The sequence below is a fragment of the Pelophylax lessonae genome, assembly GCF_965119305.1.
Source record: "Pelophylax lessonae genome assembly, chromosome: 3".
NCBI classification, from domain to species: domain Eukaryota; kingdom Metazoa; phylum Chordata; class Amphibia; order Anura; family Ranidae; genus Pelophylax; species Pelophylax lessonae.
The window spans coordinates 166,992,311-167,016,094 of record NC_138770.1 but is presented as its reverse complement, the minus strand read 5'-3'; the positions used below and the strand labels follow the sequence as shown (position 1 = coordinate 167,016,094).

General features: G+C 42.2%; 1 protein-coding gene across 1 annotated transcript in view; it reads left to right on the top strand.

The window, feature by feature from the left end:
- Positions 1-23,784, top strand: part of LOC309549320 (ephrin type-A receptor 3-like) — a 308,452-nt gene that overhangs the window by 231,681 nt on the left and 52,987 nt on the right. The window contains exon 12 of the mRNA XM_082249514.1: positions 1,705-1,890. Coding sequence (XP_082105640.1) covers positions 1,705-1,890 — 186 coding nt within the window. The remainder of the gene's footprint in view (positions 1-1,704; positions 1,891-23,784) is intronic.

The following is a 23,784-nucleotide window of genomic DNA, read 5'->3' as shown; positions in this document are numbered from 1 at the left end:
AGGCAGTCAGGGGGCAAGGGGTGGACAGGAGGGGTGGCTGCCCTGGGCACTGTGGAATCATGTGAGGTGGGGGGGGGGGTTGTGTTGCTAAGGGGAATTTGCGGGGCAAAATAAGGGAGGTGTGCTTGGAGTGGTGATTTAGAGGGATTTGTGTTGGGAGGTTGGAAGTGGATTTGTGCTAGGAGGAGGGGATTTGGGGGGTGTAAGCCATAAAAGTAGAAGATTTGTGCTAAGAGGGGAAATTTGTGGGAGGGATTTGTGCTAGGATTGGGGGAGGGGACTTTGTGCTAGGAGGGAGATTTTTTTTTTCTGAAGGGGGAGAGGGTTGTGCTGGGGGCATATGGGGAGAGAGGAGGTTTGAGCTGTTGTGGGATGGGGGAGGAAAATAAATGTGCTGGGAGGGGGGATTTCAGCAGTGAATTTATGCTTAGTGGGAGAGCATGCAGATCGGTGCTTGTTTTTTTTTTTTTTGGGGGGGGGGGGGGAATTTTCATTGTCACTTACATTTCGGGGGATGCAATTTGGCATGATCACCCTGGGCTCTAGATGACCTTGTCCCAGCACTGCGGGCAGTTGATTGAAAGGTCCACCTCCTCCATTTATAGGACAAGTTTTATTCATAGAAGCTTCAGTACAGGAGATGGGCAGAAAAGGCAAGCATAGTTGAGACAACTCTCTTAGCTTTACTCTGCCAGACTATTTACAACATGGCAATTCTACGATAGCACGGCCTAATAAGAAATTATATTTACATTCCTTCTAGCTGATAAGCTCTGTGTCCATGTGTCTTCAAGCTGGACTGTAATGTGTTACCTCCCAATAATGCCTAGTAAAAGCATGAGATTTACAGTAAATCTTATACATTTTTGGAGAAAATAGGGTGGCATTATATTCAACAAGACTTCCCCATTCTCCTTAATTAGTTTGTGGTTTGTTGGACCTCACTATCATTACACAGCCAGTTATTATTGCCCCGAATATTGGCTGAAAGCTTCCAGTCTTAAGGGATAAGGGGTAGACAGGTAGGGGAGGTGAGTAGGCTATATATGAAATAACATTGATAGAGATTTCACTGTAGAGAATACATTGAACCTAAAGGTTTCAGTGGTGGATAGTGCCGTGAGAGGGAATTCCAGAGAAGGGGAAACAGGTGTGAAGTTCTGGAAGCAGGAGTATAAGGAAGTGTTAGGAGCATTAGGTAAAGTAAAGGAATATTAGGAGTGGAGGACAGGAGAAGGTCATATGGAGAGATGATGTGGTATTAGGACGACATTTTTCAATTAGCAAGGAAGTATGTAGAAGAGTTGAATGGTAAAGATATTTGTATGTTAAAGTTAAAGGTTAAAACTAAATTATCTGAGGAACTTGCAGCCAGTGGAGGGACTGATGAATGGAGCAGAAAGTGAGAAGCAGGAAGGGGGTCTAAAGAGCAGCAGGTAAGGATTAAATAGAGTGAGCCATGGTCATTATAAGGCAGTGAAATAATATGCTTAGTGTATGCCATTTATTCTCTACCCTCTTCCATTATACTCGTGCAGATTGTTGTACAAAATGCATTCATGCAGATTTTCAAATGCCAGTTACACATAATCTATGCAGATACATGGCTAATGTCAGATCTGTAAACACTATTTATTGTAGTCTTTATTTCGCAGGAACCCATGTGTGTTTCAGAGTTAATGGACTCTCTTATTTATTGTACAGGTGAGTTCGGAGAGGTGTGTAGCGGATGGCTGAAATTACCCAGCAAGAGAGAAATCTGTGTGGCAATTAAAAGCCTTAAAGTTGGCTACGCTGAAAGACAGAGGAGAGACTTTTTGGGGGAAGCCAGTATCATGGGGCAATTTGATCACCCAAATATCATCCGCCTGGAGGGAGTCGTCACCAAATGTAAGTGCAGTTTTCCTTTTGGTAATGAAATTTTGTATGTACAAGCTGATAGCACAGGCTCCTGCAACAGCCTGGTACCTTATTAAATATGAAATTTACTTGGAAAACAAATATGACAAGAGATAAGTGAGGACTGGACCCTGTTTGACTTTCTAGGAGTGGGGAGAAGATAGAACTTTTATTGTGAAATGTAGTATATTAGATATCACTTATTTCATCAAAAGCAACCTGGGGACCTTTAACCTAGAGGGCAAACATAACAAAATGGTCCTTTCATGGTAGGAATAGATTTTTGAAGACTTAAGAATGTGCACCATGCAAAATGTGCTATGGTGTCCAGTAATTGGCAGGCCTGGTGAAAGGTGGTTGTTTCTAAAGTACATGGTTTATTGGGTCACACAGCTTCAATCATCCATCATCTGCTTCATAGTTACATAGTTACATAGTAGGTGATGTTGAATACAGACCATCCAGTTCAACCTGTGTAGGTGTTTGTGGCTGTAATCATCTCACATAGCCCTGAATGTTCTGATCCTTGAGATGTACGTCTAAGAGTCTTTTGAAAGCCACCATACTTCCCGCAGAAACCACCTCTTGTGGTAGAGAATTCCACAATCTTGTAGCCCTAACAGTAAAGAGCCCCCCACGTTGCCTGAGGTTAAAACGCTTCTCCTCTAATCGCATTGTATGCCCTCGAGTCCTCATGCAATCCCTTCGACTGAATAGCTTTTTTTCTAATCTGAGATCACCATTGAGATATTTATAAATTGCTATCATGTCCCCCCTCAGGCGTCTCTTCTCCAGGGAGAATAAATTAAGCGATTGCAGACGCTCTTCATAATTAAGGTCCTCCAATCCCCTAATCAGTTTAGTTGCCCTTCTCTGGACTCTATCCAGCTCCAACACATCCCTCCTGAGGACTGGCGACCAGAACTGGACAGAATACTCCAGATGCGGTCGGACCAGCTCTCTGCATTAGGTCACATGACATCTTAGAGCTGAAAGTTACAGTATTACCCTTTGCCTGGGACTGTGATTGCATATCTGAATGAGGGTTAGTTATATAAGGCCCACCAAGTGTTAGTGACTGCGCGTTTCACTTTGATCAATGTCTAAATGGTAAATTAGATGCACTTAGGGCCCTCAAGCCCAACAGGTAATATAAACACTGACCCAAGGAGAAATGCTCCTCAGCCTAGCCCTCCCCTGACCCAAAGACATCCTAACTTGTTAGAAACCTTTAAGGGAAAAAGTACTGATGAAAACCGATTTTCTAAGGACAAAAAATAATGTAGTATATGTCTAGAGATGATTGTTACAAGCAGCAATGACATGAGGATGCTTTTGAGAATGGGCAGATGTCAACCACCCATAATTCCTGTGGAAACATCTGTCTGTCTAAGGTCGGATTACTGTTATTGCCACCCATTACACAATTACAGTAATCATTGAAACAATTCTCCACCTAAGCTTTGTGAATGTCTCTGATCATAGACACCTCCACATGGTATGAAAGTCTAAAAGCATCCTCGATTAAAGACTCTTATCTCCTTATTGATGTTTTTATGACCAGAGCAACCCACGGAACTAGAGATGCTCTGCAGAATAATGAAGGGACTGTTTAGTTATATTAGAACTATAAAAAGAGGCAGATGCATCCAGAGAGCTATATTTTATTTCCTGAGCATAGCTTCACCTGACTGTTTACATTAGCATACTGACATCCTCTGCAGAGCTTAAAGGCATAATCCATCTTTAAAAAAATAAAAATAAATGCACCAAAAATGATTAAATAAAAAGTGTGCATTTAATAAATGTTTGCATTCATCCCCGCAGAGCAGGTGCAATACACAGGCTCTAGCATTGTTTGCCCCCAGCCTCAGGTCCCAGTAAAGGTACAAGTCTTCTGTTATACAGCTAGAGGAAGATATAGATGGATTACAATTGCAACAGTGTCTTAAATATGAATGGAATATTGTCTAAAAAGTGGAGACATAAATGAGACATAAAAGTGGACTATACCTTCATTGAGACATAAAAGTGGACTACAGTAAACCCCCGCTCCATCGCGGTTCAGTTTTTGCGGTCCCGGTATGTTGCGTTTTTTTTTGTAATGTTATTTTACTATATAAATCATTAAAAATGAAATATTTTTGTGTTTTCCATAGCTCTTGCTATGTCTCTCAGTATCTTTTATGTGTTTAAATGAGTTTCTATTGTTTTAAAAGTGTGTTTAAAGACCTTAAAATGCTTTTACACGTACAGTGACAGTAAAAAAAACATGCCTACAATGCATTTTAATAGGGTTTTTCTATTTCGCGGATTTTCACTTTTCGCAGCTGGGTCCGGAACGTAACCCCCGCAATGGAGGGGGGTTTACTGTATACCTATATTGAGACATAAAAGTGGACTATACCTATATTGAGACGTTAGCATTTTACATTTACACTCCTTCAGGGAACAGCCTAACTGCAAAAATGCTGTAATTTTGCACTACACCCCAACTTTCTGCCACTCTTAGTAATTACTACCAGTGTCCTTATTTCTTAAATAGCTCTGAATCAAAGCCTCCGAAAGTGAAAGCTAGTTGTTCCCAGGCTCTGAACACCCCCTCTCTTCATCTATCAGAGAGCCAGATACATGGCACAGAACCCGCAAACTCTGTTAAAGGTTAATCAAATGGACAGTCTGATTTTTCACTGTTTCCTAGATTGCATTAGCAGTTTACTGACTTATTTTATTTGTTGTCTGAAGTTGCTGTTTAATGCGGTATAACCAGAAAGCTAAAAAATTTCATGTAAAAAGTGATCTGCTGTTGCTTTGTGACAATACATTCCCACAATTTGCTGCAGAGATAGAAATGTATCCTTCTGTATAGGAGTGGACTTTGTGTTTTTTTTTTCCCTTAGGCTGTAAAGTGACATTTGGAACCTAGAGGAGTGCAGAACTATGCTACGCTAACATTGTAGAACAATCCAGGGAAGAATATTTTCTACAAACTGCCAGATGAGCAGTGTGCACTTTTGAATAACCGGGGGCCACTGTAGTTGCTGTTGGCAGTAGGGTGGAGAATATGAATTTACATGAAGACTGTATAAATGTACTGCACAGAGTACTAGTTGTAAGAATAAACCAGGGCTCATTCAGACATGCTACAACAGAGAAATTGAGGAGTTAAACATAGCAACTATTCACATTCCAACAGTTTTTTTTTTCAAGATCAAACTGAACTTGAAAGGTATGATTAGAGGGATCATACACACAGGCAGCTGAGGGGCAGTGAGATCAGACTGCTTTGCAGTGGTTATATCGCCTCCCCAACCCCCACCTAAACTAGGGATTTCAGGTGCTCAGGGATACATGTCACATCCGCAAAGCTGTGGCATAAATGAAACAGCATGATACTTTTTTCACAGGTGATAGCATCGCCATGCGGTTGTGGCACAGTGGTTCAGCATTTTGAGGGTTAAATAAGGCAGTAACGAGGCGAAAAATCACCTTCTCTTCTCGACCTTTTGGCTAAGATCAAGTGTAGTATCTGTTCTTATCAGTGATCCAGTGGGGGCGCTGTGCTGTAATCTGACCTGATCAAGGTTGGGTGGCGGCTATGCAAACCTTCTGGAGTGATGGGGACCTGGAAGGTTAGTATCGGCAGGAACTGAAACCGGAGCACCTGAGCGTAATTGGGGGCCAGGAGAAAGTTATCCCAGAGAAAGCTGGAAGGGTCCATTACCTCCTGATTCAAATGTGCTACCTTGTCTGGCCAAGGGCCATGGGCTGGGAAGGCAAAGTATGCGTGGTGTCTGTGCCCTCTGGGAGTGGTCGCCTTAGAGGTGCTCTTAGTAACACTTGGGTGTGGGACCCCAATGTGTGAATCGGCACATGGTCACAGATTCCAAACACTTTTTTCTGCACTGGGCCTTTTAGGGCTGGGCCTTTTGGCTAAAGTCCAGGGCAATTTTTGTTACCAGGCCTCAGGGCTCGGCCAGTGCACCATGCACCATGCACGGCCACTTATTTATTTATGCATTTATTTATTTTCTCCCACGTTTGCCACGTGTGTTTTTTTCTCACTAGGATGGAGGGTGTGAGTCCTCAGGCTTGCCCTGAAGTCTAGGGGGAGGATGTGTGGCCTTCTGGTTCCTTTCCCCTCTGTCCCCAGGGGGGGCAATCTCTCTTCGGGAGAGCCCCTCGACCTAATATTTGGGTGTGGATTCGGCTGCCCAGAAGGCCTTCTGGCTAGGCAGACCATTGGAAACCCTTTGTCCCTGTCAGGAGCCTTACGCTACGGGGGATCAGGGTAGAGGTCCTACCCCTTCAGGGGGTGGACATAGCACATCCCTAAGAGCACTTTTTTGTGTGTATTCACATGCACTTTTTTGTGTTCACTTACCGGGTTTTTTCGTTGTAGTTTTTGCACCACCGCGGATAAAAAAAATAAAAAAAATCACCTTCTCTTTACCTGTCAAAGGCCCTTTGCAAAGTGATCCCCCACAGATCGCTGGCAGTAAGACCTGAAGTATGAGGAGCCCATAGGTTGTTAGTCGTGGAGAATTGATCACAGCTGAGTAACTTGAAGTAAACTAAGATTTACATTGGAACCTACAGTCAAATACCAAATACAGTCAAATACTTGGGCGCTTTCACTCCCTTCCTGCACAGACCAGTTTTCAACTTTCAGTGCTGCTGCACTTTAAATGCCATTTTATCTTTTTTTTTTTTTTTTTTTTGAGACAGATAGAGCTTTCTATTTAATTACCACTGTTTTTTTTTTATTTTTTTCGAAAAAAACGCAAAACCCAATCCCTATTGGGTGAACACGGCAGCTGCTCATTGTTATCTCATACATTGACCAAACACGGATGTTTTTTATTATTTAAAAGCAAAAAGACTGAACATTTTGAAGAAAGAAAAAGGTTTTTCTGTTTCTGTTGTAAAATTTTGCAAATAGGTAATTTATCGCCTTCACTGATATGCACTGATGAGGCGGCACCGAAGAGCACTGATGAGGTGGCACCGATGAGCACTGATAAGGCTGCACTGATATGTGGCACTGATGAGCACTGATAGGCAGCACTGATGAGGAGGCACTGATAGGTGGCACTGATGAGCACTGATAGACAGCACTGATGGGCACTGATTTGCACTGATGGGGCTGCACTGATCATCAGGGCACAAATGATCAGTGCCCTGATTATCTGTGTAAATGTCCCCTATCACACTAGCCAGTTACCGGCTCTCCTCTCCTCAAGTGTATGGTGTCAAAATTCTCCGTAAAACATAAAAAGGGACTCTCTTCCTGTACAAATCCACCCTACCAGCTCAAATCTGCTCCCTCCCCGAATCTTCCATATTAGCACAAATCCTCTACCCCTCAAATTTCCCCTCTGAGCATAAATCTTCTCCGCTCTCCAATTCCTCCTCTCCCAGCTCAAATCCCCCCAAATACCCTTTCCTAGCATTTATCCTCCCCCCAATTTCCCCTCCTAGCACCAATCCCCCTAATAATTCATATTAGCAAAAATCCTTCCCCCCTCAAATTGTTCTTCCTAACACAAACCCACCCTCCTAGTACAAATCCCCCTCCAGATCAACCCTTCTAGCATAACCCGCCAAATCCCTAACCACTCCCAGGGCAGCCCCCCCCCTTCTGTCCACCCCCTTGCCCGGTCCTGTTCTCCAGCACTGTCCCCCACTGAATGACTTTTGTATGATCCAGTGATTATTCTACCCCTAAGGCTGCTGAAACGGTGTAAATATCCCACCTGCAACCATGGGTTGCAGGAAAGAAATTTGCCAGTGGGGGAAGCTGTCCCCACCAGCCACTAGCGACAATCGCAAGAGAATCCGGCAGGCTGGTTGTACCCAAGTTGATCGATCAATAAACTTGATACATTCAGTCTGCCCATTATCAGTTTAAATCTTGGCCGGTTCCTGCTGAACCAGCCAAGATTCGAACTGTGTATGGCTAGCCTAAGTTAAATAATGCCCAGTGTCATTAAAACCACTTACTGTCAATCCAAAAATATTAAGGACCCCATCCCTTCACAAGTTGGCAAAGTCATGTTCAAGTGAGAAATGTTTGCAATGCAAAAAATCTAAATGGCATTCTTAGCAAAAAATGCTGAAATAAAATGTGTTTTTGGAAGGAGTTAATTTAAAAAAAAAAAAAAAAACATAATTTTAAGCCAGGGACCTGACTGTGGTCCTTTAAAATGCTTACTTGCAGTGTTTTTTCATTCTATAAGTTATTGTTGTTCACTTTTCATGTGCCTCTGCTAGAAAATGTGACTACTCAAGAAAAAGTCCAACTTCCTTTTTTGCACATCATAACCTTCTCCTCTTCTGTCTTCTGTCCTCTACTGCCTATACTGGCCAAGCTCCTCTGCCTCTCCCTTCACTTCTCTACTAAATCTTTTATGTAGCCAAAGGCTAGTACACACTATAAGAAAATTGGGCGAGAATTTTTGTCCAAAGAACTGTTGCACGAGTTTCATATAGTGTGTACACAACTTTCTACAGCCCATTACAACTTTTCATATGAAAATTCCCGAAGGAAAAAACTGTTTCTCATATGGGAACAGAAAGAATGATTTTCGTTTAATGTGTACCATTTTCGTACGATTTTCGTATGAGAAAAATCAGAAAAGAAAGACTGGGCATGATCAGAAACAACAACAAAAAAAACCTTTGTCGTACGAGAATTTTGTACGAATTTTGGTTCATCAGTTTCGATTTGCTGTGAAACAAGGAGGAAAATCAGGCAATCGTTTGCCCAATTTTCTTATAGTGTGTACCCCACTTGAGTCTAGCAGAGTCATTGTGACAGTTTTTTAATGTGGGTAAGTGTATTATTGCTACAATTATTCTCTATTCTCCTGTGACAGCTAACACATTTTCTCACAAGTACAAGTGATTCTGAATCAGGTTGCAGTGACCCAGAACAACAGAGAACAACGGCTGCATTGCATGCCCGTTTGGGAATAGTATATGTATCTATGACTGTTACAGTGCATTTTATAAACTTGGAATAATTTAGGAATTAAATCTTAACCTAAGGAGAGAAGAACTTGTTGGAATGAAGTGTTTAAATCCCCCCTTTGAAAAATAAAAAATAAAAAATACAGAGCATTTATTATATTGCAGCTTACAAATTCTTTTTTTTTTTTTTTTTTTTTGCATATTTAAGTTGGCTTACAAAGTCTTATATGTGATGGCTGCATTCTCTTTTTTCACTTTCTTTTTTAGGTTTTCTTTTCTTTATTTTCTGCCCAGTAAGCATGTTGTTTTTCAACAGAATAAGACAAATCATTTACCATTGACATGGGGTGCTTACAGTGATCAGTTTTTATTTATTTATAAAAAAAAAAAAAAAAACTTGATCCCAAAAGGAAGCAAAAACGTTTTTGTAACTGATCATGAAGTGTTAGTTGATGTTTGGGTTCAGTTTCTAAATCTGAACATCTAAAACTCCCCTCCTCCCACATTAAAAATACTACTGTCCTAAGGTCTCTCTTGCTCCTTCATCCAGAGTGTAGGCACTCTTATACAGGAGGTGTGTTACTGGCCATATCACCAGGTGAAAACAGAGGGGAAAAAAAACCTCAGGAAAGAAAATGAATGCAGCCACCACATCTAATGATTGGTTAGCTGCAATTTTTAAGTTTTTGGTTTTGGGTTTAGTATCGCTTTAAACGTAATACATATTCCTAATGAGGAGTACAGGAACTTTAAAACAAGCCCTCCTTACCTTTCTAGCTGTTTTGAATGTGAAGTTGTTCATTTTGTAAGATTCTCAAAGATCACAACAAAGACAAAAACAGAGTCCAATCCTGTTTTTTTTTTTTTGTAAGGCCCCTTCCAAATGGGCGCAATCAAGTCAGATCAGTATGGAATCCATTAATAGTACCTACTGAATTAGAGGAGAACTGAATTAATGTCACTTCTGTGGCATCATGTCTGCTGCATTTCAAAGCCAGATCTTTCTAGACACATAAAGAAAAGGAACAGAGGGCTCACCAGTCTAGCGCATTACCTTTGCAACAATTTATTGTGCTCACAAACGAATGCATATATCAAGAAAAATACAGTCAGCCAGGTGCTCCACCCAGCGTGGTCTTCTGGCCAATTGTCGGATGAGGAGTCCAAAAGAGCTGATGCGTTTTGAGGGGTGCCCCCTCTTCCTCAGAGCTGCAGCTCTTTTGGATTCCTCATCCCACAATTGGCACTTGCCAGCAGACCATGCTGGGTGGAGCACTTGGTTGACTGTATTTTGCTTGACATATGCATTCGTTTGCGAGTATAATTTCATATATAATTTTAACAATAAAGTGTTGCAAAAGTAATGCGCTAGGCTGGTGCGCCCTCTGTTCCTTTTCTTTATAGAGTTGCACTTGGGTTTTCCTGACCTGTTGTGAGTGGCAGCACAGTCAATGTGGAGGCTAAACCAGTGGGAACACACGATCACATCCAGCCGCACACATTTTTCTCAAGCGCAGGAGAATTGTTTTTTTTTTAAGTCTCTTTCTAGACACATGGTAGATCTATGGGTGGCCAGATGGAAACAGACTTTTGTTCTCTTACATCAGACTACCTCAGATGTATCATATTTAAGTCCAAAAATACAGAAAATAATGCAGACCTTCTGTTTTTTTCTTTTTTTTTTCCGATCCGGATGAGCATGGAGTTAATTGATTTTAAATGGACAAATGTAGGTCCCTTTAAATTTGGCCGCCGATAGACTAACGTTGAGCTTGGATCTGACAAACAGACCTGATCAGATCAACCATGTGAAAGACACCTAATAGCTTGTGTGTTTACATTAGAAAGCTGGCAAGACTTGTTTTCACAAAAGAACACAGTACTTGTGTTGTTAACTTTGAATATTCATTTCTCCACAATGCTGATAGACACAGAGACGAACAAGGACTAGTTAAGTGCTTTTACTGCTCCTTCAGAATGACATAGTTACATAGTAGGTGAGGTTGAATAAAGACAATAGTCCATCCAGTTCAACCTGTGTATGTGTGTGTGTCCTTAATCATCTCTCATACCCCTGAATGTTCTGATCCTTGAGATGTACGTCTAAGAGTCTTTTGAAAGCCACCATACTTCTCGCAGAAACCACCTCTTGTGGTAGAGAATTCCACAATCTTGTAGCCCTAACAGTAAAGAACCCCCCACGTTGCCTGAGGTTAAAACGCTTATCCTCTAGTCGCATTGTATGCCCTCGAGTCCTCATGCAATCCTTTCGACTGAATAGCTTTTTTTCTATGCTGAGATCACCATTGAGATATTTATAAATTGCTATCATGTCCCCTCTCAGGCGTCTCTTCTCCAGGGAGAATAAATCGAGCGATTGCAGACGCTCTTCATAATTAAGGCCCTCCAATCCCCTAATTATTTTAGTTGCCCTTCTCTGGACTCTCTCCAGCTCCAACACATCCCTCCTGAGGACTGGCAACCAGAACTGGACAGAATACTCCAGATGTGGTCGGACCAGAGTTTTATAAAGTGGAAGGATTATAGTTTTATCTCTGGAATACATCCCTTTCTTTATGCATGCTAATATTCTGCCGGCTTTGGCAGCTGCCGCTTGACATTGCATGCTGTTGCCTAGTCTATCCTCCAAGACTCCCAGATCTTTCTCCATTTTTGATTCCCCCAAAGGTTCCCCCCCTAAAGTGTATTGTGCTTTTATGTTTTTAGTCCCCAAATGCAAAACCTTACACTTCTCCACATTAAACCTCATTTGCCATGTCGTTGCCCACTCTGTTATTTTGTCGAGGTCATTCTGTAGGATATCTGCTTCATGCTGTGCAGTTATTGCCCTGCCCAATTTTGTGTCAACTGCAAAAAGTGATATAGAACTACTGATCCTGTCCTCAATGCTGTTTATGAATAAATTGAACAAGGTTGGTCCCAGGACTGAGCCTTGGGGGACACCACTTACCACCTCAGACCAGTCTGAGTATACCATATTTATTACCACCCTTTGGACACGCCCTTTTAGCCAGTTCCGTATCCAAGAGCAAACCTTGCGGTCGATGCCTGCAGAGATTATTTTATAAATTAAGCGCTTGTGAGGAACTGTATCAAATGCCTTAGCGAAATCCAGGTACACCACATCCACTGGTCTCCCCATATCTAGCTCACAGCTCACCTCCTCGTAGAATGTTAAGAGATTGGTTTGAAAAGAATGCCCATTTGTAAACCCGTGCTGATTACTGCTGATGATAGTCCCTTATCATCCCCTCCAGAAGTTTACATACTATCGATGTCAGACTGACAGGCCTATAATATCCCTGGACATGCCTCTGCCCTTTTTTAAATATCGGTATCACGTTAGCTTTCCTCCAATCCCCTGGTACATTTCCTGTCATAATACTGTCAGCAAAGATCAGGAACAGTGGTCTAGACATAATCTTACTAAGCTCTTTGAGTACTCTCGGATGTACGCCACCCGGCCTGGTGATTTATTTGTGTTAATTTTATCCAGCCTTTCCCTGATTTCACCCTCTGTTAGCCATAGCGGGAAGTCCTGTGTATTACTACTAACCATATAGTCGTGGTCAGTGTACCCCTCCTTTTCCTGTGTAAAGACTGATGAGAAAAAAGCATTCAGAACGGTTGCTTTTTCAGTGTCCTCTGTAACCATCCTCCCATCATCATTAATTATGTGTGCAATATGCTCTGCCCTAGTTTTTTTGCTGTTGATATATTTAAAGAATTTATTTGGGTTCTTTTTACTATCCTCCGCTATTTGTCTCTCAAAGTTGATTTTGGCCATTTTGGTTTCTTATTTACTTTTCTTATTTGCCTCCTTGTATTGCTCGAAAGCCGATACTGTGCCCTCTGATTTATATTTCTTGAAGGCCATTTTCTTTCCCCTAATATGTTTTTTAACATTACGGTTTAGCCAGCCAGGTTTGGCTTTGTCTCTTCTAAATGTATTTCCCATAGGAATGCACTGCGAGATGCATTTGTTTAATATGTTCCTAAAGCATTACCATTTTTCCTCCGTGGTCAGTGTTCCCAGGGTTTGGTCCCAGTTTACCTCTTCCATCATTGAGCACAATTTGGGAAAGTTTGCCCTTCTGAAGTTTAGGGTTCTTATGTTCCCCACTTGCCTTGTTATATTGTTATTTACGCTAAATGTGATCATCCTGTGATCGCTAGAGCCCAGGTTGTCCTGGACTCCTACCTCCGAGATTAGGTCTGGGTCATTAGTGATCAATAGATCCAGGACTGCATTTTCTCTAGTAGGAGAATCCACCAACTGAGACATGTAGTTGTCCTGTAAGGTTTCCATGAATAGACGGGCCTTCCGTGAGTGTGTAGTCCCCTCTTCCCAGTCAATGTCGGGATAATTGAAGTCCCCCAATATGATGACTGATCCCAGTTTTTCCACTTTACCCAACAGTGATATAAATTCCAGCTCTACATCCTCCCTTTGGTTGGGTGGCCTATAGCAAACCCCCACAATTACTTTTCCCTTTTCTTCTTCCCTATGAAGTTCTACCCACACGGATTCTAACTCCATACTTATCCCTTCCATAATATCACTCCTATCTATCACCCTTACATTATTCTTGACATAGAGACATACCCCTCCCCCTCTTTTTCCTACCCTGTCCTTTCCGGTACACCGCATACCCTTGGATATTGGCCAGCCAGTCATGTGAGGGGTCAAACCAAGTTTCCGTTATTCCCACAAGGTCTATGTCCTCCTCATGTACTAACAATTCCAGCTCATCCATTTTATTAGCTAGGCTCCTGGCATTTGCATATACCCCTCTCAATTTTGTGGAAGTTGATAGTGAATGGTGATTATTTTTATTCCTGTTTGGTCTGAGGTTTTCCCGCACAGACCACCCAATTGACGTTATGGAACTACTGTCCCTGCTGACTCTAATACTGCCTTCTGTCCTTTGCTCCTTCCTGACTGACTCTACTTCTGAGCCCTCCCCCCTGTCTCCTAGTTTAAAAGCCCCTCCAACTTGGTGGCCATCTTTCTCCCCAAAAGAGCTGTACCGTCCCCATTAAAGTGCAGCCCGTCCTTACTAAAGAGCCGGTAGCCGACTGAGAAGTCAGCCCAGTTCTCCAGGAACCCAAACCCCTCCTTCCTACACCAATTCCTCAGCCACTTGTTAAGTTCCCTAATCTTCTTCTGCCTCTCCTGTGTGGCTCGAGGTACCGGCAGTATTTCACAGAAAACCACCTTGGAGGTGTTTGTAAATAATATAACGTGCATGATCTGGGCACAGGTTAACTTTATATGGTGATCCTGCAACTGTGCAGCCAAAATCTCCTATGTAGCTCAAACCTTAAAGCAGAACTTCACACTACTGACACTCTCAATCAATTTTTAACCCTTATGCTGCTAGCTTTTGTAAATATATAGGAAAGCATACCATATGCACTTGCTTTAAATGTATTTTTCCATTTCTTCGGTTAATTCCAGGCATCCAGGCCTAAGCCTGATTTCATAAAATCCAGTACATTTCAGGAGGGGAGGAGGGGTTTTCTTAGCTAAGCACACCCTCCTTCCTGCATGCTTGAGCTAAGGGCAGATGGATTCCATGAAGCAAATGCTACATGAATCATCTGCCCCTACTAAAGATGGCCACAGCCAGAAATGCTGCAGGGTGTTTCTTAAGTGATTTCCCAGTGAAATAAAGCATGGAGACATGGATGGATGGGTGAGTTTGCTTTGAATATTAAAAATGAATTAAATAGCGTTTTTGGTTTGCTGTGCTCAGATGCAACGTAGTTCTGCTTCAATATCCCTAGAATTCTGGCATGTTGTTATAACAGGGATTTTGTCACATTACTGGAGAGAGCTGTGATTTGACTAATACCCACATTCTCTTCCAATGCCATTCATAACACAGATTGTTTAGTAAACTGATTAGATTCCTGTGTGGTTTTGATCAGACGCAGGGACATAGCTCTTCAGCTACTTCACCACTGTGGCATAATGCCAGGTACTTAGAAAGTATATTACAAAATCAATGTTTATCTGACACTTGGGTTACAGACAGAACAACTGAAAAATGTGTTTAACTGTTTGTCCCTCTTTGTTGAATGCGCCAAGGCCAAAAGTCTGTTTATAACAACTCTTTGGATAACTGTTGGCACTTCAAATAATTCATGTGAAATATGTATGACTTATAAAGGATGATTTACTAAAGAGTTGGGAACCTTCACAAAATACACTTTGTGAGTATTCATATAATTTATTCACTCATATGAAAAGCACATTTCTGCTAACTTATTTCATCTGTACATTGTTGGGTACTTAGAAAAGACAGGGATTGGCTTTTCATGTAACTCACATGATTTCACATGACCGACAGTAGTAGGGCCTGAAAAAAGTTCTAACCCAATCCAAAGCGGGGAAAACGTTTTGCCTGGATTTGCACTTTATATGTGCCATTACCATTTTTATAAAAACAAGGGGCGCATTCCTCACTGATGGATTGTGGAATTTAGAGCCATCTGAACCATGTCTTCAGTGGATAACTGCACATCCCGGTTTTTCAACCAGGATGCCACCGCACCCTGGGGTGCCTCAAAAAGTCCTCAGGAATGCCATTCCCGGTCTGAGCGCTACTACTGTGCACAGCAACTCTGCGAGGCTCTTTCTTCCTCCCTACAGCTGCCTGCTACCTTGCTGCCTTGAAGTCAGACCTGGACCGGAGGGGCAGCGGGAGCAGCATTTGCTAGAATCGATCAGCTATATTCTCCTCCTGCAGCCGCTGAAAGCCAGGTTCAGTGGCTGCAGGAGGAAAATACAGCTGATGGTAATTGGTTCTAGTAAAGTCCATCCCCCCTGTCCTTTGCCTCCCCCCCCACAGCGTGCCTTCTTCCCCCTTTGACCTCTCCCGCTGACTGCTGCAGTATGTGTCAGGATGGAGAGCGGGGAAGGGGCCGGTAAGTATGTCATTTACCGGCCCCTTCCTTTTCTGAATAAGAAATGTGAGTGATCACATTGCTCTGTTATCATTGCTCTGTTTATTATTAACTGAAGCACAGTAAACAGTGTTGCTTACTATGGTTCAGTTTGTGAATGAATGGGAAGCCGCTCAGCACAGAGCACTTCCTATTCATTCTGCTGAGGCTGCAGAGAAAGGAATTGAAGAACATGCATCCTCAATTCCTTTCTTTGTCTTAAAAGAGAGACATAAGGGGTCTGCTTAGACCCCTGATATTTTACCAAATCCCCCCAATGGTTTCCAAAAAAATTGTAAAAAATAATAAAAAAACATTGTAAAAAATAGTAACAAAAATAAAAAAACAAAAATAAAAACCACTGACACCATCCGCCGCCCTACCCATACCGTCCTCTGCCCTACTGACAAACTCCACTGCCCTACTGACACCATCCTCTGTTCTAGTGACTGAAACAATCCACCGCCCTACTGACGGCAACCTCTGCCCTATTGACACCGCCCACTGCTTTACTGACAACATCCACTGCCCTACTGACACCAACCTCTCCCCTACTGACACCATCCAATGCTCTACTGACACTATCCACTGCTCTACTGACACCATCCACTGCTCTATTGATTCTGTCCCCTGCCCTACTAACATCAACCTTTGCCCTACTGACATCGTCCACTGCTCTACTGACACCATCCACTGATCTACTGACACTCTCCACTAATCTACTGATGCCATCCACTGCCCCACTGACACCATCTTCTCCCCTACTGACCCCTTCCACTGCTCTACTGACAACATCCACTGCTATACTGATACTGTCCACTTCCCTACTTACACCAACCTTTCCCCTACTGACACCAATCTCTGCCCTACTGACACTGTGCAGTGCCGTATTGACACTGTCCATGCACCATCCACTACCAAACTGACACTAGCCACACACTATCCACTGTCCTTTTGACACTTTCCACACGCCATCCACTGATCTACTGGGTGACACCGTCAACTTATAAGGTAGGCCATGTTCATATTTTTACAGTGACATTTAGTTTAGTAATCTTAGTATATTTTTTGGATACAAGAATGCTTTTGATTTATATAACCATGCCCTTTTAAGCCCCTCCAACTTTTAATGCAATTGGCCACACCCATTGTTCACTGTGGCGTGATATGCACGCCACATTGCTGCTCTCCTTGGGGCACCCAAAGGTATCCCAGGTCTTTTATAATCCTATAGTGTATATTAATAAAAAAAACAATGGTGTGTGCTGCAAAGCGTTTGGGATTGGCTTGAAGAAAAGGTAGCAACCCTAGCCATTATGCCACAAGAAAGCAGCGCTTTATGTGGAGCCTCCCCCCCACAGCAGAATAGGAGGGGCGCTGCCGGGAAGGAAGAAGAGCACACAGAAGCAGGCTTTAATAAAGACTAGCTTCTTGGCTAACTTCTTCTTTCCTGGCAGCACCCTTCCTAATCCGCTACAGAAGTGAGGCTTAAAATCACTATTGCCAAAACTTTTATTATTAATACCATCCTGTGGCTTATCTATGTATTTATTACGCTTCCCTCTCTGGGCAGGGGGCTGGGAGTGTATGGATGGAGAACATCTCTCTGGGGTGGGGAGGAGGGGGGGTACCAGACTGAGTATTTTCCCCTGTTGAAATAAGAATCTCTAGCTTTGCCACTGGAGGGAGGGAGAGTGAGGAGAGAGCACAGCCCACATGTGGGGGGACTTTGGGGGGATTTGAGGGGCTTGTGCAGGAATAGGGAATTGGGGGTGGGGTGTTGTAGCAGGGTTTGTGCTAGAAGTGGGGATTTGGGAGCGGAGGGGTTTTGCTAGGAGGGGGAATGGGGGGGGGTTGTGCTTGGAGAAGGAGGTGGGGGGAGGGTTGTGCTAGAAGGGGGGATTTGGTGGGGGATTTGTGCTAGGAGGGGAAATCTAGAGGGTTTGTGCTAGAAGAGGGGATTTGAGGGGGATGTGCTAGGAAGGGGGATTTGAGGGGGTTGTGCTAGGAAGGGGGATTTGAGGGGGTTGTACTAGAAGAGGGGATTGTGGAGTTTTGAGTGGGGTTTGTGTTAGGAGTCAAGATTTGAGAGCAGGGGGGTTTGTGCTAAGAGGGGGGATGGTGGGGGGGGTTGTGCTTGCCGAAGGAATTGGGTGGGGGGAGGCTGTGCTGGGGGGGAGATTTGGTGGGAGAGTTGTGCTAGAAGGGGGAAATTTAAGTGGGGTGCTATGAGGGGGGATTTGTGCTAGAAGGAGGAATTTGGAGGGAGGAGAGTTACAATCTAAGATCACTGAACCCTGCCACACAGACTTAATTGTAGGGCTTCTTCACACCAAATGCAGTGAGGTAAAATTACACGTTTTCCTTTACTGCACAAAAATGTGCTGTCTTTTGCACTTGCATATGGGTGCCATTATTTCCTAATGGCGCCCCCATGCATCTAGAAAATGTGTGTATGTTTACACTCATTAAAAATGTGACATGTGTAAACATGCAAAAAAAGTGCGTGCTTGGACACACCTCCTGGCGTGAACACGCCCTCAGATTGGTGTGCCCCAGGCAAACACATAGTTCTAAAGGGTGCCTTGACTAAAAAAAAGTTGAAAAACACTTCTCTAAATAAAAATCAAAAAATCTAAGAGTTCATGAACAAGGGATAAGGACATGTAAATATCCCTTTATGTCCCTGTTGTCAGTTGTGTTAGTTTATAGCAGAGATCAAGAATACAATATAGAGATATTTATTCCAAAATGTATGCTGTACATCTACAGTGCGTCTGGAAAGTATTCACTGCGCTTTACTTTTTCCACATTTTGTTGTTACAGCCTTAATATAAAATGGATTCAATTAATTTTTTCCCTCAAAACTCTACAAACAATATCCTATAATGATAACATGAAAAAAAGGTTGTTTGAAATCTTTGCAAATTTGTTAAAAATAAAAAAACTAAAAAATCATATGCACATAAGTGTTCGCAGCCTTTGCCATGACACTCAAAATTGAGCTTGGGCGCATTTTTTTTGCACTGATCATCCTTGAGATGTTTCTAAAATTTGATTGGAGTCCACTTGTGGTAAATTCAGTTGATTGGATTTGGAAAGGCACACCCCTGTCTATATAAGTTCCCACAGTTAACAGTGCATGTCAGAGCACAAACCAAGCCATGAAGTCAAAGGAATTGTCTGTAGACCTCCAAGACAGGATTGTATCAAGGCACAGATCTGGGGAAGGATACAGTGGTCTTCATCATCCATAAATGGAAGAAGTTTGGAACCACCAGGACTCTTCCTAAAGAGGGGCCACCCGGCCACACTGAGCGATCAAGGGAGAGGGGCCTTATTCAGGGAGGGGACCAAGAACCTGATGGTCACTCTTACAAAGCTTCAGTGTTTCTCTGTGGAGAGAGGGGAACCTTCCAGAAGAACGTCCATCTCTGCAGCACTCCACCAAACAGGTCTGTATGGTAGAGAGGCCAGATGGAAGCCACTCCTCAGTAGAAGGCACATGACAGCCCACCTGAAGTTTGCCAAAAGGCACCTGAAGGACTCTCAGACCATGAGAAACAATATTCTCTGGTCTGAGGAAGCAAAGATTGAACTCTTTTGCTTGAATGGCAAACGTCATGTCTGGAGGAAACCAGGCACCCCTTATCACCTGGGCAATACCCTCCCTGCAGTAAAGCATGGTGGTGGCATCATCATGCTGTGGGGAAGTTTTTCAGCGGCAGGAACTGGGAGACTAGTCAGGATAGAGGGAAAGATGAATGCAGCAATGTACAGAGACATCCTTGATGAAAACATGCTCCAGAGCACTCTGGACCTCAGACTGGGGCGAAGGTTCATCTTCAAACAGCACAACGATCCTAAGCACACAGCCAAGATAACAAAGGAGTGGCTAAGGGACAACTCTGTGAATGTCCTTGAGTGGCCCAGCCAGAGCCCAGACTTGAACCCGATTGAACATCGCTGGAGAGATCTGAAAATGGCTGTGTACCGACGCTCCCCATCAGACTGGATGGAATTTGAGAGGTCCTGTAAAGAAGAATGGGAGAAAGTGCCCAAAAATAGGTGTGCCAAGCTTGTATCATAATACTCAAAAAGACTGGAGCCTGTAATTGGTGCCAAAGGTGCTTCAACAAAGTATTGAGCAAAGGCTAGGAATACTAAAGTATATTTGATTTTTTTTGTTAATAAATTTGCAAAGATAATTCAAATAATGAATTGAAACAATTTGGATTAGGGCTGTAACATAACAAAATGTGGGAAACGTAAAGCACTGTAAATACTTTCTGGATGCTCTGTATATCAAGCTTCTGTGGCTTCACTACATCAGTGCAAAGCAAAATAGAACTTATGTGGATTAGGGCTTGGGCATCAGAAAGAATGTATGATTATTAACGCAAACCTGTTGCCAATATCAAATTATAAATAAACCTGTTACCTGAAAAGAAGAGTGTAAATAATCACATCTTCTGCTGCCCTTGCCACCAATTGCCACACTATTGCTGGGGAAGTTTTCCCTGGAGTCTGGGGACCCAGGAGATCAACAATCCCGGAAGTGTTGGTTCCCTAACAGATTTCTGGGGATGATTTGATATCAATGGAGTGCTATTTGGCAGGGCAGACAGCATAAGAAGTATATACACTACTTTTCGGGTAATAGGTTTATTTATAATTTGCCATGTGACATGGTTGTTTTAAAGTAGAATTAACATCAGTTAAGTTAATTTACTGATAGGTCCACTTTAAGGTTATGATGAGAGAACCAATAAGAAGCAAAATCCCCTTCACTAAAGTGTTGTCTGCCATCACAATTGATATTTGCATGTCATCAATTCCACCTGTCAATAATCCAAAAATTAAAGGGTATTGTTTTCCCAAATTTTAGCCTTCGTTGAGTCTTCACTTTGTTTTTTGCTCTCAATGCACCTCTCTAAAGAAGTAGATTTACTGTACAGCTCTGGGAAAATATAGAGACATACAATTTACTAACAGCAGTCGTTAGAAAAATGAATTCAAGTGGAATGTTAAGTATCCTTTTTATGAATGTGGATTAATTGAGATCTTTAATTTCAGTTGAGCCTTCTCTTTATTTTAATGGCTATCATGGCATATGAATGCATATATATATATATATATATATATATATATATATATATATATATATACAATATGAATAGAACGAGTAAATGAGTACACTACTGAAAGATACCAAACATACACATATTTATGGGCTACAATGTCATCAAGTAAAAGATTAGCTGTATTTATCAAATACTGCAAAACTCAGAGCGAATTACCAAAAAACCCTTCGGGTTTGACTCCTGTTCATTTAAACTGGACAAAATATTATTAAATCAAACCAACGGACTAAACATAACTAACTTTTTTTTTTTTTTACTAAATTATATATGTGTAATTGTAACACAAACCCTAAATTTTAACTCCAGGCATGATTACCGTAATATACCGTATTTACAGCACCAATACACTCCTTGATAGCTACAAATCCACATGACAAGGCATACGTCTAGGTCATACATATCCATTTGTCTAAGTACTAGGATTAGTACAGATCCCAGTCTTTTCCAAACTTTTCTGGTTATAAGCTCTGTAGGTCTAATGGTCCCTCAGCACTAGTTTTGTCTTTGCCCTCTCTCTCCAACTGGCGATTCACAAAACACAGGACCCCAGGCTTTATTTTGTGATGAGACAGGAGAAGGCCTGGAAACAAAACCACAACACTGAGGTCTATGGGACTTACAGTACCTAGATCTTAAGTAGTAAATAGTACAGAAGTACTAGTTCTGGTATGCAAAAAAACCCTTATTTGATGCCATGGAGGGAGGAGGAACGCCCTGTCTGACCTTTCACCCAGCCTTAGACAGCACAAAGAAAGATGGTATAAAATACTACATGTACTTGGTCCATTGGGAAACAGTACACATTAGTAAAAAAGGAACTGAGACTTCTTGTTTATGGAATTGTAATGAAAAATAGAATTTCACTATGTGACCAACTGCATGTGCCAGTATTGTTCAGACCTTTGGGCCAATTTACTAATCTTCCCACAATGAATTGTAGAAATATTTACTTCAATTATTCAGGCGTGCTCAGATAAAACACATAAACAAGGATTTTCACATGATTATTTAAAGTGAATAATTTATTGTATGAACATTTTCAACTCTTTGAATAAATCTGCCTCATAATATATCTTCTTATATTATCCCACTACAGTTCAGAACTTGGCTCAAGGTTATAACCCTCCCTTATTCTATCCAATATGAAAAATTGCTTTTGGTTCTACTTTAAGCTTACCACATGTTACACTCTGACTGTACAATCTCATTTAGATCTACCATGTAGTGCGAAGGCCTATCTAATTGGATACAGATGAGTTGTATAGTTTAGGTAGGTCCCCATATTACACAGTATGGTAAATTTAAAGCTGATAGTTGAAAGTACTTGTATGGCCAGATTGTAACATACACAGGCTATCCCTACTTCAGTCTAATATGAATGCTGCTGCTAGACTTATACACTTTACTAACCCATTTGTGACTGCTGCCCCTCTCTGCCAATCACTTCAACGGTTTCCACTAGCCCAACATACAAAATTCAAAAAACCACCATGTACAAAGCCATCCACAACACTGCCCCCAGCTACATCATCAACCTCATCTGTAGATATATACCCCAAATTGTCCTCTACAGTCCTCCCAAGACAGCTTGCTCTCTAGCTCCCCTTTCACCTTCTCCAATGCTCTCTTCCAAGACTTTTCCAGAACCTCTTCCTTCCTCTGGAACTCCTTACCCCAGTATGTTCAGTCAGCTCCTACCCTGTCTGCTTTTAGGACATCCTTGAAAACTCATTTATTCAGGGAAGCCTACACCACCTCCATCTAAAAAACTGTACTTGAGTCACCGCCATCAGATTATCCCCTGAAGCTATTATCTTTTGTACCATGCCCCCTCCATTTAGATTGTAAGCTCTATGAGCAGGGCCCTCCTACTCATTCTGTATTGTGTTGTAATTGTACTGTCCCCCGTTATATTGTAAAGTACTGTGCTAACTGTTGGCTCCATATAAATCCCGTATGATAATATAATAATAATAATGTATGGTAAGCTTTAGATTAGCCAGATGTATATTCTCGTAACAATGGCAAAGTGTAACAATGGCAAAGTAAAAATGTTCAGAGAACCACTAAATATAAACAACTTTTTTTTAGGTAAAGCTGAATTATCTTTAATTGATTTATTCAAATGGGTATTACCATTTCTACTAACCCCTTGTGGACCGCCAGCCCGCAATGTACTATGACAAAGTGGCATACTGGTACGTTGCTGCCTGCTTCAGGTTTAGGGTGCACCACCCCCCCCCCAACCGCTGTGATTGTACACAGTGGGAGACTGCCAGAAAGTCCCACCCAATGATTCATGGCCGGGACCTGCTGTTCGGCTATGTCCAATCAGAGTCCAGAGCCCCCTGTGTTGACAATCAACACAGGGCCCATTACAGAGGGAATGATCTCTCTGTTTCTTATCCCCTCAGGGATAAGAAGCGATGAGATGTATTAGAGTCGCCCTAGATGTTAACCCCAGTCAGTGTCATTAGTACAGTGACAGTGTATAGTATTATAACTGATCACTGTATTAATGTCACTGGTGATGTCAGTATCTAACCACCCTCCCCCCCCCCCCCCCCCCCACTACCTTCTATTTCTTCTCTGTCTAACTAGTAATGAAAAAAAATCCTCTTCCCAGTAACACAAACCTAGGGTCAGAGAGATCTGGCTCCACAAACATGGCATGTGCGAATAAACCTACCTTCACAATGCTTGTGCTTTCGAAGGAATGTCTCTTTTCATTCCTATGCTGACCTGCTTTGTCTCAGCGAAGGTTAGAAAAACCTAATTTTTGCTATGAAGACAGGAA